Raw genomic sequence first — 15,803 nt, 5'->3', positions numbered from 1 at the left:
AGTATTTTTAATAAATAAAAATAATAATGTTGCTTATTGTGTCAGCTAAATTTTCCGGTTATTCTTTTTATTGGAATTTATTATAAGAAAGGTTAGGTGGTTGATTTTTTTTTATTAAAAATATTGTTTTCTAGCCTTCTACTTATTAAAATATTATTCTTTTGAAACATGTCAATATTATGAATATGTCATCATTTTACTAAGGTGGCATGGCTTGTTGCATTTGGCGTTTACCCATTCAAAGTTATAATAATAATAATAATAATAATAATAAGTGAATTGTTATTGTTATTAGTAAAAAGAAAAAGATGTATACTTGTGGTGCAGGGAAGAAGGATGAAATTGGTGTTACACGTATGCATATGGCACATGTTGATGACGTGGCAAGAGCTCATATATTCCTGCTTGAGCATCCTAATCCAAAAGGCAGATATAATTGTTCTCCATTCAGTGTATCTATTCAACAAATTTCTCAACTTCTTTCTGCCAAGTATCCACAATTTCAAATACCAACTTTAGAGTGAGTTCTCTTCTAATTTCAATCCGGTTATTAGGGAAATTAATCTCTCATAGATAAAATATTTTTAAAATTTGTTTTTAATTTTTTTTTAATTAAATTAATTTTTTAAAAATTTCGAATTAATCATATCACTCCTTTCACAATTTTTGTCAAAGATTAATGATGTAAAATGTTAATTAATAACGTAAATGACACATAATATATTCAATTCGACGTGGACTAAATTAAATATGTTTACGAAAATCTATCAATTTAATCACTATGTCAGATTAGGAATAAGATTTTTATAATTGAAAAAAAATGACTAAATTAATAAATTTTTATAAATATATTTGTTCAATATTCAGTTAGACATATTAGGTATTATATATATTATCAATTAACGTTTTATAACATCAATATTTGAAAAAAATTGTTAATAAAGTGACTGGAGAACAAATATAGTTAATTCGCAATCTTTGAAAGATCAATTTGATTGAAAAAATCTTTTAGGAATGAATTTAAAAAATGTCTTATTTTTCATAAACTAATTTGACTATTAACCCAATTTCAATATATATGAAAATGTCCATATAGAAAATAATTATATATATATAGAATTATAATATTTCATATATAGAACAACTAAGATAAATTTTATAAAGTTTATGAACGATTTTGATATAACTTCGTACCACTTTATTCAAATGTATAGTATAATTTTAAAAATCTAAGTAAATGATGATTATTAATGTAGTGAGGTGAGGGAAATTAAAGGAGTGAAGCAACCAGAATTGATCTCAAAGAAGCTCACAGATGCTGGATTTGTGTTCAAGTATAGCTTGGAGGAAATGTTTGAAGATGCAATTGAATGCTGCAAGGAAAAGGGTTTTCTTTGAATGATTTAAAACATTGTATCTATATTTGATCCATCTTAGTCTTCAAGTCAATAAAGCAATAAAGTGCCCAACATCATTATCTTTAAGTTTCATCAATTTCATATGCCACTCATCGGAATCTTACAATGTTCTTACATCATAAAATATTTTATGACAAATAATAAGTTAATTTGTATCCACTTGTGCTTATCAAGATTCAAGAGGAACATATACTAACATGCCATGCATATGGTAATTCTTTGTTAAATTAAAAGGATTATGTTATTGTCTAATATCTCTAATTAGGTCTCACACATTTTATCGATCCAAATACATTTTATTAAAAATATAATTGAATCAGAAGATATTTAAATCGGATTATAAGTTAGTTTGGACTTTAAAAGAGTAATTTTTTTATTTTTTAAAATAATTTTTTTAACCGATAAAAATTATTTTATATTTAGATAAATTTTTATTTTTTTTTAAATATTAAAAACATCTTTTATCTTTGTTTTTTCAAAAACCAAGTATTACTAATTTTAAAAAAAATAATTTGTTTTTTTTAAAGGCGTATCTAAATATGTTTTAAATTTAATAACAGTACTGTATTTAAATTTTTTTATTAAAAAAAACAATCTAAACTAACGCTATATTCTATTAAATTCGATAAAATTCTGGTATAACTTTTTTTAAAAAAAGTTATAATAAGTATACTATAAAGTTAGAAACTATTAAATAATTCGATTTTTAACTTTATATGAAAATAACGCTCGTGAATCTTTACTCATTATAGTTTGATAGAATTTTAGAATAATAGACTTAGGTGCAATTAATTTATATAAAATTAACAATTAAAAATTATTAAATAATAATTTAATTAAATCGTCTAATTATTCTTGAATTTTTTTATATAAAATAAAATAATTAATTATTTTTTCAGAAAATATTTTTTAACTTTATTTTTAAGGATATGATTTTTTTTGGGAGGAATAACAGTAAGTTCGCCGCCCCTCCAGCGAACTCTAGGATGAGTTCGATAATAAAAGCAAGTCTATTGGAGAGAAGATTAAGTACCTACAATTACTCTATTTACTTTCTTTCTCACTATTAACATTGTCGCTACGATGTTAGGAAATCCATTGTTATCTATTCATTACGATAGTGAAATAGTGTATGATGAAAAATGTTCAATTGTTTTTAGATAAGGCCAACCGATAATTACCTATATGACACCGGAAGTCAACAGTTTAACAGTTTTGAAGAATGTGACATTGCATTCCGTCGGACAGCAAAAATCTAAAAGTGTGAAAAAATTTACTATAGATATCCGACCGAATTAGATGGCAATTTGTTTTATAAAAAGTATATTACAGTTGTGTTGTCTTTGTCTCTGTTACTAGTATATTTATCAAACAACTGTTGTGAGCGATATGTCTATTGTTTTGAATTAGGTACCGGTTGCGCGACGAAGAAGACGTACGGCTTATAAGGTCGTGTCACAACTGATGGGTCAATATTCATTTGTTGGAATTATACGTGTTTCTTGTTGACTTCGGTGGCCGAAAATCATCTGCAGATACTGTTGATGATAGTCCGACGGGTGGAGTTGTTAGAGGAACTATCAGAAGGACGATGGTGGATCTAAATATGTCACCTGAGGGTAGTCAGAAGAGATCTAATGTTGAAGTTCGTAATGTTGACTTAACGGATGACGGTCTTGAAAGTCATGACGATTCTGCTATCAGAGATCTAATGATGGAGCAGTATGAAGTCAACCCCGATGATGGAAATGATGCTGATGAAGAACCACTCGAAATCCCTGATGATGGTGACGGAGAAGAGGAGATGAACTACTATGGTGACACACAGATTGCTCTGACACAGCCTGCCATTTCTCGACCATATGATCGGCCAAATCATTTCACGAGGTTGAATCTCGATGCAATGACTTTGGATTTGTCGTTTACCCAAGGAGGTTCTGAAGAAGACCCAAGCAATAAGTTTGAGGTTGGACAACAATTTGGGAACAAGGAAGAAGTCATGTTGGCAGTTAAGCAGCACAACATTAGGAGGGCTGCGGAGCACAAAATAGTAGAGAGTGACCATTTGAAGTACAATGCACGATGTATCTGACGAATGGATTTTTGACGGTTTAGAATTTCTCAAATAAAATCTCGTCGAAGTATAGTTTCTAAACCAAGCAATAATCCTTTCATACAAAAAGTTGTTTGTCACTAAAACAAACCCCTAAAATTTATAAACCGAAGTATTGAAACCTCGGGTCGTTCTCCCTAGGAATTACAATAAAGTGTCTTGTTATTGGTTGTGAATTATTTTGGGGTTTTGATAAGAAGTATGAAAGATAGATGGCAAGAAAGTAAACTAAAGCCTAAAAAGGTCTTGGCAAGGGTTGGTGGTCAAGGATCTCTATCCTAATCACTAACCACAATATGAGAATTGGCAAGGATTAATCTCATTAAATCATCCTCTAACTAGTTAGTAAAGGAAAGTCAAATGAGCTATATCAATCCTAGTCCATAAGTCCTAACTCTCCACTAATTCAATTAGTGAGAACTAGAGTCAATGGCCAAAAGGAACAAAATTATTATGATTTACCTTGAATTGAATTGAAAGAGAAAGGAAGGACAAAAGTGGATCTACAGTCAAAGTATAAGAACAACATAAAGAAAATTACAACAAAAGAATAGAGGAAGATGAATGTAACAACAAGGAATTGAAAAGATAGAAGTAGAAGAAGATGAATTAAAATCTAGATCTAAGAACTAAACCTAATCCTAATCCTAATCCTAGAGAGAAGTGAGAGCTTCTCTCTCTAGAAACTAACTACAAGCTAAACTAAAACTAATTGGTAACTAACATGTGTTTCCCTCTTCACTCCTTGGGTTAAATAGCATCAGAAATGAGTTGGATTGGGCCCACAAGGCTTCTAAAATCGCTGGCCACGTTTTGCTCCAAGTGGACTAGGTGGCAGCAACGGCGCGTGCGCGTACTATGCGCGTGCGCGCCACCATACTTGTAGCAACTATGGCAAATCTTATATCGTTTCGAAGCCCCGGATGTTAGCTTTCTAACCCAACTGGAACCGCATCATTTGGACCTCTGTAGCTCAAGTTATGGTCGTTTAAGTGCGAAGAGGTCGGCTTGACAGCTTTCCGGTTCTTTCATTTCTTCGTGTTCTCCAACTTTTCATGCTTCTTTCTTCATTCCCTTGATCCAATCTTTGCCTCCTAAACCTTAAATCACTTAACAAACATATCAAGGCATCTAATGGAATCAAGGTGAATTAGATTTAGCTATTTTGAGTCCTAAAAAGCATGTTTTCACTCTTAAGCACAATTAAAGGAGAATATACAAAACCATGCTATTTTATTGAATAAATGTGGGTGAAAGGTGATAAAATCCCCTAAAATCAATACAAGATAAACCCTAAAAATGAGGTTTGTCAATATCCAATTCGGACCCGGTTATAATTGCAGCATACTCATATCATATCACCAAAAGCAAGAAAGGTGGGAGGAGGTTAGGAGATACACTGGTCCTCATACTTGCATGCAAACTTCAATGGGGCAAGATCATCATAGGTTGAATTCGAAGGTGATTGCGCAACACATTTTCACGATGGTCAAGGTCGATCCAACAATCAGCATCAGAGTTCTACAAGGAGGTGTGGAGAATCACTTTGGTTACAAGGCGTCCTACAGAAAGGTTTGGCTTGCAAAACAGAGAGTCGTCGCTAGAGTTAAATGCATCGGGGAAGAGGATACCCCCTATCAACTGCATGATGTATCCTCTCGTGCACCTCATCAGGCGCTCCTCTATGGCGTCCTGCTCCAACTTTCCACAAACCGTGTTGTGGAATCAAGTGAGCTTCACAGTCCATTTTGTCTGTGGCTGTCTATCCTCTGGGTCGGGAACAACACCCAGAATCTGCTCACATAACTCATCAATGGTCCGTCTCTGATGGTGCTACTCCCACCCATCTATGCATCCACTCACAGGATCACTGTCAATCATGAGTCCCAACTAATAGGCCACGTCTTGCCGGGTGATAGTCATCACCCCGCACAGTAAATGAAATGTATGGGACTCAGGTCTCTACCTCTCTATCAATGCTGAGGCAAGCGACCAATCGTACTCGAACTCGACCGTATAGGCCACGTACTCAAACCCGACTCGTCTCAGATATGGTCTAATCTGCTCCGGCGGCCGTGTCATCAGATTTCATCTGGTGCACAAGATCCGAGGCGCCTACCAAACGAAAAAAGAAATTAATAAATAAAGGGACAAATAAAAATGATCCCACCAATTTAAACAGTGTGTCAAACTCATCATAGAGTTTGCCGAAAATAGCGAATTTGTTGTTATTCCAAAAAAAATCGTATCTTTACAAATAAAACTGAAAAATCTTTTCTAAAAAAATAATTAATTATTTTATTTTATATAAAAAAAAATCCAACCATTTTTAACTATTCACTTTACAAAAACACCTGAATGTTCACCAAGAATATCTACCCTAACAAATGTTATTTTTCCCAAATTCTAATGCCTCTTAAACCATCATTAACTAATCCTTATCTGGCTTGTGATCAAAGGTTAACCCAGATAATTACCTTGTGAAGAAATTATAATGACTCTTAGTTTGAATGCTTAGTAATTGAGTCAAGTGTGACGCTATGGAAAGTTTGCAGTATCTTCGAACCCAAACATGCTAACCAGAAACCTCAACAAACCAATCACCAAATTGAAGCCATCACTCTCACATTCCAATCACACTCACTTTGCAAAATGTGCCAATGGCAGCAACTTCTTGATTTACTGCAACAACCAAATCGCCCAACATGGACGAAACGGCGACGTCGAAGCCGCCGAAGGAGTTTTCCGAAGAATGCCCCGGAAGACCACAGTCTCATGGACAGCCATGCTCACTGCCTATGCCCAAAACGGTCAAATTGCAAATGCCCGCAAGGTGTTCGACGAAATGCCCCGAAGAAACACTGCTTCTTATAACGCCATGGTCTCTGCTTATATTCGCAACGGTTGTGATGTTTGCAATGCTTACAAGATTTTTTCCCTTTTGAGGGAACGCAATTTGGTTTCATATTCTGCCATGATCATGGGGTTTGTTAAGGCTGGAATGATACACAGGGCTGAACAGTTGTACTGTGACACCCCGGTTGAGTTCCGGGACCCGGCGTGCTCGAATTTGCTGATCAATGGGTACTTCAAGATGGGCCAAACGAAGGAGGCGTTGCACATTTTTGAAGGCATGGTTGAGAGGGATGTTGTTTCTTGGAGTTCTGTTATTGATGGCTTGTGCCGGGACGGGAAGGTTGCCAGTGCTCGGAGATTGTTCGACAGAATGCCAGAGAGGAATGTGGTTTCTTGGAGCGCCATGATTGATGGGTACATGGAGAGAGGTTTCTTTGAAGAAGGGTTTAGATTGTTCTTGGATATGAGGAGGGAAGGCCTGGTTGGAGTTAATTCCACAACAATGACTATTCTGCTTAAAGGTTGTGGAGGTTGTGGAAGGATGTGGGAGGGAATGCAGATACATGCATTGGTTTCGCATATGGGATTTGAATTTGATAGCTTTTTGAGTAATTCTTTTATTACAATGTATTGTTCATTCGGTTTGATGGATGCAGCGAGCAAAATATTCTGTACCATGAGTAAAAGGGATGTGGTTAGCTGGAACTCTATGATTTCTGGATACATTCATGGAGATGAAGTAGATACAGCTTACAGGCTTTTTGAGAGGATGCCGGAGAAAGACTTGATTTCTTGGACAGCCATGATCTCTGGATTCTCTAAGAGTGGAAGAATTGGAGAGGCCAAGGCGATGTTTGGTATGTTGCCAGAGAAAGACACTTTTGTTTGGACTGCTGTTATATCTGGGTTTGTGACTAATAAGGTATATTGGGAAGCTTTGTATTGGTATGCTCGGATGAATCGTGAAGGATGTAAGCCGAATCCTCTAACTATTAGCAGTGTTCTAGCAGCTTCGGCTGCCATGGTAGCTTTGAACCAAGGGCTCCAGATTCATGCCTGTGTTCTAAAGACGAGCTTGGAATATGATCTTTCTGTACAAAATTCTCTGATATCATTTTACTCTAAGTGTGGAAATGTTATGGATGCTTACAGGATCTTCTTAGATGTTGCTGAACCAAATGTCATCTGTTATAACTCAATCATCAATGGGTTTGCACAAAATGGTTTTGGTGAAGAAGCTCTCGGTGTATATAAGAACATGCAGAATAAAGGCCTTGAACCCAATGGTGTTACAATTCTTGCTGCTTTATCGGCCTGCACTCATGCAGGGCTAATTGAACAGGGATGGAATTTATTTAACGCAATGAAATCTCGATATGGAATTGAGCCAGAAATTGATCATTATGCATGCATGGTTGATCTCCTTGGTCGTGCTGGCTTGCTAAACAAAGCAATAAATTTAATAGGTTCAATGCCATTGAAGCCGCATTCTGGGGTTTGGGGAGCTATTCTTGCTGCGAGCAGGACCTACCTGCGTCTTGACCTTGCCGAGCTTGCTGTTCAGCATATGATCGAACTGGATCCTGAAAATGCGACTCCTTATGTGGTATTATCTGACTTGTATTCTGCTGCTGGGAGAAAGACTGAGGGTGACTTAATAAGAAAGACTAAGAATTTAAAAGGAATTAGAAAAAATCCGGGTTATAGTTGGATTACCCTGAAAGATGAGGTTCATCTGTTTCTTGCCGGAGCTCAACGTAGCGATAATGAAGAGATAAACACCACTATATTGACTATGGCCAAGGAGATGCTGTTGTAATATGCCGAGTCAACCATGTGAACCATTCTAGTTAATGAACATCTCCTGGAACCTCGGTGGTGTTGCAGTTACTGAAGTTTCCTCAATTTAAAACATCAGTTGCCTTATACCAATCTAGAGATCCAAAGAACTGCGTTATAACATAGAGCATTCAACAAATCATGCTCTTCAATAGCGGATCGATGAGATTTCTGGTTTAGGTTCCGGTTATTGCATGTCTGCACCCTATTGGCGGATAACATGGACTTAAAAGTCGGATTCTGAAGAAGGCAAGAATATCAAAACAGCAAGAGAAGTTTGGAAACGGGAAAAATCACCATGTTGAAAGTGATTTAGTGACCAAAGTCATCCATTTCTGATATTGTAAAGGTAGCATTTGATCATATTTTACTGTTGCCACCTTTGCAAGTGTTATTGATAGAAACAAATAGGTCACCAAGTAGAAGTCATAATTGTAGCCATTGTATATTGTTTAACCAAGGCATAATTTGTGCAAATTTTAGTACTTGCTTCAAGCTGCATTTGTTTCTATTGATCAATGAAATTATTCTTCTCACCAGAAAATAAAAAGAAAGCACTTGTTGATCCGATTGTTTTGCCAACAAGTACTAAAATTCTGTAAACTATCAACTATAAACAGTATAAACTGTAAACTACTGGAAACATTTGCAATACTCCAGTCATAATTTTGAAGTGTTGATGGATGGGAAAATTCTGTTTAAACAACTAGAATTCACCAAACAACTAACGACTCTTATGAAAAACTTAAAAATGTCCTCACCTAATCAATCAAATATGTTGTTTGATGTTACTTTGAGTCGAACTAAGATTGAACTTTACTTCTTTGATTACCTTTGGCATGTTTATCTTTTCTTTACATGAATACTGGTTTTGTTTGGGTAAATTAGTGATAGTTGACAGTGACTCTCTCTTGCAGTTGGAAATTTCATTTGTCTGTGTGGATGCTTGGTAGAAACTAGAAAGTCATATCATACATTTGAAGAAATTGTTTTACAGAACTAACACTACATTCTCTTTCACCCATAATTTATTTTTTGAAGCAAATGCGTGTAATATTCTATGCGAAGTAATCAATAAGTAATCACCATTACTATTACACTGAATATAGCTTAATCAATTTCTTGCTATGCTACACCACCTTAGGATTATGCTCAAGCTTATGAGTGGTGTTCAAATCAATGTGAACAAATGCCCTCTCAATTTCAGGTAATTTCTCAAGCTTTTCCTGAAGTGACTCTCCAATATCATGTGCTTGACTAAGTGACATTTCTTCTGATACAACTATGTCTACCTCAACAAAGTAATTGGAACCATATCTGTATGCCCTCATTGTGTCAATGTGCTTGATCTCTTTGTCATGGTTCCAACAAAGATATGTAAGCTTTGCAATGTACTCTGGTGGGGCTGTTCTTCCAATCAATGACCATACATTCTCCATCACTGTTTTTGCCCAGTTGCTGATTGTATATATAGCTATCTGCATAATTGTTCAACATATGTTAATTATTAGAACAAAATTGAGAATTACTTTAATTATTACTCCCTCCATCTTATAACAATGATCTCATTCACTGTTTAGGTTTATTAATAATTAAACAGAGTCGATAAACTAAAAAGAGTGAAACAAACAAGTATTTAGGGTTATCAAAATCACAAGAACAGCTGCAGTAATTAGTATGGAATTTACCAAGATAGCCCCAAGAGGGTCAATCCACCAGTAGAATTTGATGGCAAGAACAGCTGCAGCTAAGCCAATAGAGTTTGTGATGACATCAAAGAAATGGTCTTGAGCATAGGCCCTAATTATTTCATTCTTGAACCTTTGGCAATAAGTCATGAGCAAAAGTTTTACCAAAGATGCTACCACCATAATCCCTATCATCCATTTTTCTTTTACAGGATCCCTCTCTGGTTGAGTCTGTCAGTGAATGAATTTTATGGTAGGTAATGAGTAGTGACTTTGGTTATGAATAATTAGCATGTTTTGGATGTGTACCTTGGTGATGATTTGCCTAATTGATTCAAACAATATTTGTAATCCAAGAGTGGCCATGACTGATGCAAATACAACAATCCCCTATCAAAATCACACAATTCATAATTTTAGAATAGCAATAATGTTACATACTCACAACAATGCTATTATTGGTGCGTTAACAGTAAAATTAGTCATAAAGGATGACTCGTTTTTTAAATACGACCTTGAAAGTTGACATTTTCCAAAGACGCCCTTGAAAGATGTTATCAATCAAATTGGTTATTTAAAGATTATAAGTTAATCATTTTTGTAGTCACTCACTTATCAGTTTTCGTCAATAATTGATGATATAGAATGTTAACTCAAATTATATATGACACTTAGCATATTCAATTAAACATTGAACAAATATATTTATGAAAATTTATCAATTTAGTGTCATTAGATTATATTAAGAATATAATTTTTTTAATTGAAAAAATAGACTAAATTGATATATTTTCATAAAGATATTTGTTTAGACTTCAATTACACATGCTAGGTGAGTAGGTGTCATGTATATTATCAGTTAATATTTTATATCATCTTTATTGATAGAAATTACTAATTGAGTGACAGAAAAATAAAAATAATTAATTTATAATCTTTAAAAAACTAATTTAATTGACAAAACTTTTTAAAAATAAAATTAGAGAATAATCAATCTTTCCATGATTAATTTAATTATTAACCCTATTATTGATAGATGAATTAATTGTTTTGTTCTTGCTAATAGGATTTCCGCAACGTTATCATGCCACAGGAAATAGTTTTAGCAGATATATGCACTTTTAGGAAAATATTTTGTATTTTTTCACCAAGTGGATCACAATAATGGATATATAGCATATGGTGTAATTTTGTCTTTTTATAAGGGGAAAAAAACATTTTCACATGAATAATACAATTCCATCCCATGCATGTAGAAAGCGGGAATACTTAGATATAAATATTGGGTGAAAATTATTTTGAAAAACACAAAATACTCGAAAATAGAATAATTTTTTATTTTTAATATATAAATTTAATTGTTGACGAAAATTCCAATTATGAAAGACATAGACTAACTTAATATCCATCGAATATTAAAAAAAACCTCTAAGTGAGAAATATTGTAAAGTCACAAAATAATAATTTAATTACTATTGAATATTAATTTCTGTCTTATTTGAACGCTACTATCTTAACTAAAGAATGATTAAATTTTTATTTTCAAACTTTATCAATTTTTATGCTTTAAAAAAGCTTAATCCATCAAATATTGGGTTAGTCCTTAGATAGATATCTTTGTCTAACTAATTCAATTTTGATGGGTATCAAATTAGTTTATATACTTTATGGTTAAAATTGTCAACCTTTAAATCCTTTATAGTAAAAAGAAAATAGTTTAATTATTTCTAAAGGCGAATGCAAAAAATGAATATAGTATTTTATAAATTCTGAATTCTGAATTCTAAATTTTAAGCTCTAAATTTTAAATTCTAAATTCTAAATATTAAACTCTAAATTAAAACTATTGATATAAAATATAATAAATAAAAAATTATTTAATTAATAAAAAATATGGCACTTGTTATTGACCTTTTAAATATGTATCATTTCAAACAGATATATTTTCAAATCTTTTTCCAAACATAAAATAATTCCTCTCTACAAAACATCCCCATAATAATTAAGGAATCTTGGATAGATTTCAATTGAACTTTGTGTATTATATTGCATATAGAAGAATCAAGTTGAATTGGTCTGATGGTTAGCTCAATAGTCCGCTTAAACAAGTGTCGGAGTTTCGAATCCTACCTTGTATATGCAGCAATTTATTGACCAACGATAAACTTTTAAATGAGTTCGATATTGTGATAAATTAGTCATTAACTTACCGGATTAAGAAATACCGTAAAAAACATAAAAGCTAAGAAAATTAAAGAAGACATACCACAGGTTGCATGCGGTTCTTGCCAATAGGGTACTTGTGATGGTTTGGTTTACTCATAGAGTAAGAAGTGAACCAAAGTATGAAGCCAGACAAGAGATCCAAAAGTGAGTCCAGTGTTGATGCAATCACAGCCAGTGACATACTCTCAACAGATGCATACACTTTTGCACCAAACAGCACCATGTTTCCTATGTTTGATGCATATATTGCTGCTCTTTCACTCCTTTCAACTTCCTTCATCTCCTCCTGAAAATATAAAATACATTTCTTTGTTTATCAACCACTATATATTTAGTTTGTATATAAATATATTTATTGTTTAACTTATTTTTAATATATATTTTATATTCTCACATGTATTTAATAATTTGTTTATGTATACAAAAAATAGTTAAATTTTAGTTCAATCAAACATATTTATATTTTTATGATGTCTATTTATTATGTCGTTCATTTATACTAATTAAAAGCAACCAGATATTAATATCACTTTTAAATACCTATACATGATTTTATCTTGGCAATGAGATTGGAAATTTACTAAAAAAATTAGCATAAAGTGATAATTAGATTTTTAACGATTTTAATTTTGGACTAATTAGTCATTGAAAAAAAATTAATTAGATCATTTACGATAATAAACGATGAATATGTATATGTTCTTTCGTTAATAAATAGTGTGAAACTAAATAATGTTGTCTATATATTTTGTTATCTATAATAGTGGATATTCTATTATTGTCATATGAGCATGAAAATGATGTTATTTTAGACAGTAAAATATTATTATTTTTTAAGTTTTTATTTACTACAATTTTATCAAAATAGGTAAAAAAAAATTTTCAAAAATTATTATCTATGGACGATATTTCATAAATAAACATGTCACAGTAATTAGGGGTGGAAACAGGTCAGGCCAGGCCAGACTTTGCTCTTAACAGGCCTGGCCTGTTATACAGTTAATTGGCCTGAGCCTGGCCTGCAGCCTGTTACAGACTCTTTATAAAGTACTAGGCCTGGCTGGCCTGAAGCCTGTTAAAAGGCCTGATAATTTTTTTTTACAAAAATAAAAATATTATTTAAAAAATTATTTTTTAATAAAAATATTTATATGTAATATGTCATATATTTAATATTTATAAAAAAATTTAAACTTACCTGGGCCTGTACCTATTTTATAACAGGCCAGGCCAGGCCAGGCCAAACACAGGCCAGGCTGCAGGCCCCTGGCAGGCCGCCTGGCCTATTTCCACCCCTAACAGTAATTAATGATACATATAAGTATTATTGCTAAATTTTATATAATAAATTAATAGAATGACATAATATATTTATTATTTACTATTATAAAAGACCGAATTAATACTTCATTTTCTATAAAAACTAATTAGTCCGAAATTAAAATTTGCAGGACCTAATTCATACTTTACTAAAATACAAAATAAATGGTGAATATTCAAATTGAAGTTAAAGAAACCTTGGTCATTTGAGAAGGTAACATTCCCAAGTCAGTAAATGAATCCACTTCTTGATACCCTTTAAGGAGCCTTTCCTGCCTCTTGTAGTACTCCTCAAGTTTCTTTTGTCTCCCTACAATTTTCATTTTTCAGACATGAAAATTTCATAAACAAAAATCTATTATATATAATGGGATATATAAAAAAATAGATGTATAAATTTTCTTTTCTAAAATGGCGGTTATCATATATAATTAAAAAAATATTTTGTTAACTCAAAATTGAAAACATGATTTTTTTTTTTTTTTTACATATAGCATACTTATCATCTTGGTTAAATTTAAAATTTTATTATTACTACCATTGTCCATATTTAATTTATAAAAAAGTAAATTGATAGACATCTTAATACTATTACACTAGTATTAATAAATAGTAAATATGAAAACAAAAAATGAATGAATGAATAAATAAATAAGGATTAAACGAAATTTTAGTATTCGTAAAATAGGTAAAGTTTTAGGTGAATATAAAAGACTTATTAAGAAAAAAGTTTATTTAGAAAGCCAAATTTTTTAGATCAATATCAACTAATTTTTTGATATTAATAAATTTTTATTCTAAATCTAAAAATACTATAAATTTTTAATGCTAATAAATTTTAAACATTTTAAATTCTAAAAAAAATTAGTGTCAGGTTACTGTGAGGCAACCACCTGAGAGATTTCGAAAAGAAATCAAAGAAAAAAACATAAAATGAGAAGACACCACTTTCAATTTAAAAACCTTAAAATAGTAAATTAACGTGTCTCTCGTCTTATAACATCTTTACTACTTTTCTTTTCTTATTTCTTTTAATGTGAGACTAATTTCATACACTACTCCTCACACTTGCAATATTAATAATTAGAATAAAAAAAAAGATTAGTAAAAATATACAAGGGTACAGTATTGTACTTAATGCAAGTAGTAAAGAAAGACCAAAACGAGAGTCGATGATGTTCCTCTGTGGTAATCGATATTGATCCATGTTGATCCTCCATGAAGGTTGTCTTGCCATTGAAACATTCTCAGTAGTTGCCTCTGGAGAAAGAAGCTCCATTCTATAGTTTGAACATTCTTCACTGCTACTACTTCCATTCTTCTTCTTCTTATCATTATTATTATTCTCTCTCTCCATTTTGCACGTTATTGCTTATGACCTTTGCAAATTTCTATTCATATATTTATAGAAATTAGAAAAGTCAAATATAGGTAAATGGCTTCTTTCTCTTGTACTTTATTTATGACTTTATTACTTTTCATATAAATATATAAATCAAAAGTAACCAAGAATGCATGGAGAATGCTACATCAAGATTTATGGTATATATAAATTAATTTAATTTTAATATACTGTTAATGTAAAATAATTTTATATGTGCATCCAATTAAGTAACGCTACATAGCAAAAATAATTAAACTGTATACAATATTTTATAAATTATGATGAAAAATTATATATTGTTGCTTTTATATGAAGTTGATAATTGAGAACCGTTAGATAATAATTTAGTCAAACCTGTAAAATCATTTGACGAATAATTCTCATCAATTATCAACTTCACATAAAATTAACTCTATCTCACTTTTCACTATAAATTAATTATAAACTAATAAGTGGTAATAAAGGAAGCATGGAGAATGCATGCTTAGCTTGATCAACCACATCATCGGTTATAAACTATAACATACCCAATCCACTTTCTAAATTAGTCTAGTTATTCATATGAATGGAATAATCCACTTAGGATAGATTACTAATTTCCTTAAATATATAATATACGTGTGGTTCACACACAAATAAGATTTGTAAAAAGAAAAAAAAAGATATTTAATTTCTATATATCTAAATTGATATTTTATTTTGTACATTTAATCTATAACTATTAATTAAATTATGATTATTAACAAACGTGTAATTCACATAATAATTTTACATTTTTAAAAATCTTATCTTAATTATTAAAAGTTTTTTTTATCAAGGTAATTTAAAAAAAAAGTCAAATCATTGTCCAAACTAGTAGGAATGTTGCTGATGTGATGAAATGTTTGGGACTCAACCAAATTATTTTTAGGTGTCTTCTATTAGGATTTTTGTTATCTCTTTCATAGTGTTCTATTTTT

The 15,803-nt window shown here is 31.7% G+C and overlaps 3 protein-coding genes across 3 annotated transcripts in view; 2 read left to right on the top strand and 1 right to left on the bottom strand.

The window, feature by feature from the left end:
• The window catches only part of LOC107472037 (vestitone reductase), a gene marked incomplete in the record, with an annotated part of 3,347 nt that extends 1,850 nt beyond the window's left edge, over positions 1-1,497 (top strand). Inside the window, 2 exon segments of the mRNA XM_016091610.3 lie at positions 328-520; positions 1,257-1,497. Of these exon segments, the coding sequence (XP_015947096.1) occupies positions 328-520; positions 1,257-1,398 (335 nt within the window).
• A 4,498-nt stretch (positions 1,498-5,995) lies between these two features.
• On the top strand, positions 5,996-8,737 carry LOC107472004 (pentatricopeptide repeat-containing protein At1g53600, mitochondrial). The gene has a single exon (XM_016091575.3). It carries the CDS (start codon positions 6,104-6,106, stop codon positions 8,204-8,206), a length of 2,103 nt encoding a protein of 700 aa, XP_015947061.1. The 5' UTR covers positions 5,996-6,103; the 3' UTR covers positions 8,207-8,737.
• A 314-nt stretch (positions 8,738-9,051) lies between these two features.
• Positions 9,052-14,819, bottom strand: LOC107472005 (metal tolerance protein 9). The gene is made up of 6 exons (XM_016091576.3): positions 14,595-14,819; positions 13,658-13,770; positions 12,181-12,426; positions 10,224-10,304; positions 9,915-10,145; positions 9,052-9,704 (listed from the first exon to the last, which is right to left on the bottom strand). The coding sequence occupies exons 1-6, from the start codon at positions 14,815-14,817 to the stop codon at positions 9,357-9,359; spliced, it is 1,242 nt and encodes a 413-aa protein (XP_015947062.1). The 5' UTR covers positions 14,818-14,819; the 3' UTR covers positions 9,052-9,356.
• Positions 14,820-15,803: the final 984 nt, after the last annotated feature.

This window comes from Arachis duranensis, chromosome 10 (genome assembly GCF_000817695.3).
Source record: "Arachis duranensis cultivar V14167 chromosome 10, aradu.V14167.gnm2.J7QH, whole genome shotgun sequence".
Taxonomy (NCBI): domain Eukaryota; kingdom Viridiplantae; phylum Streptophyta; class Magnoliopsida; order Fabales; family Fabaceae; genus Arachis; species Arachis duranensis.
The sequence above is the reverse complement of the archived record's forward strand: the minus strand, read 5'-3'. Positions and strand labels throughout refer to the sequence as shown.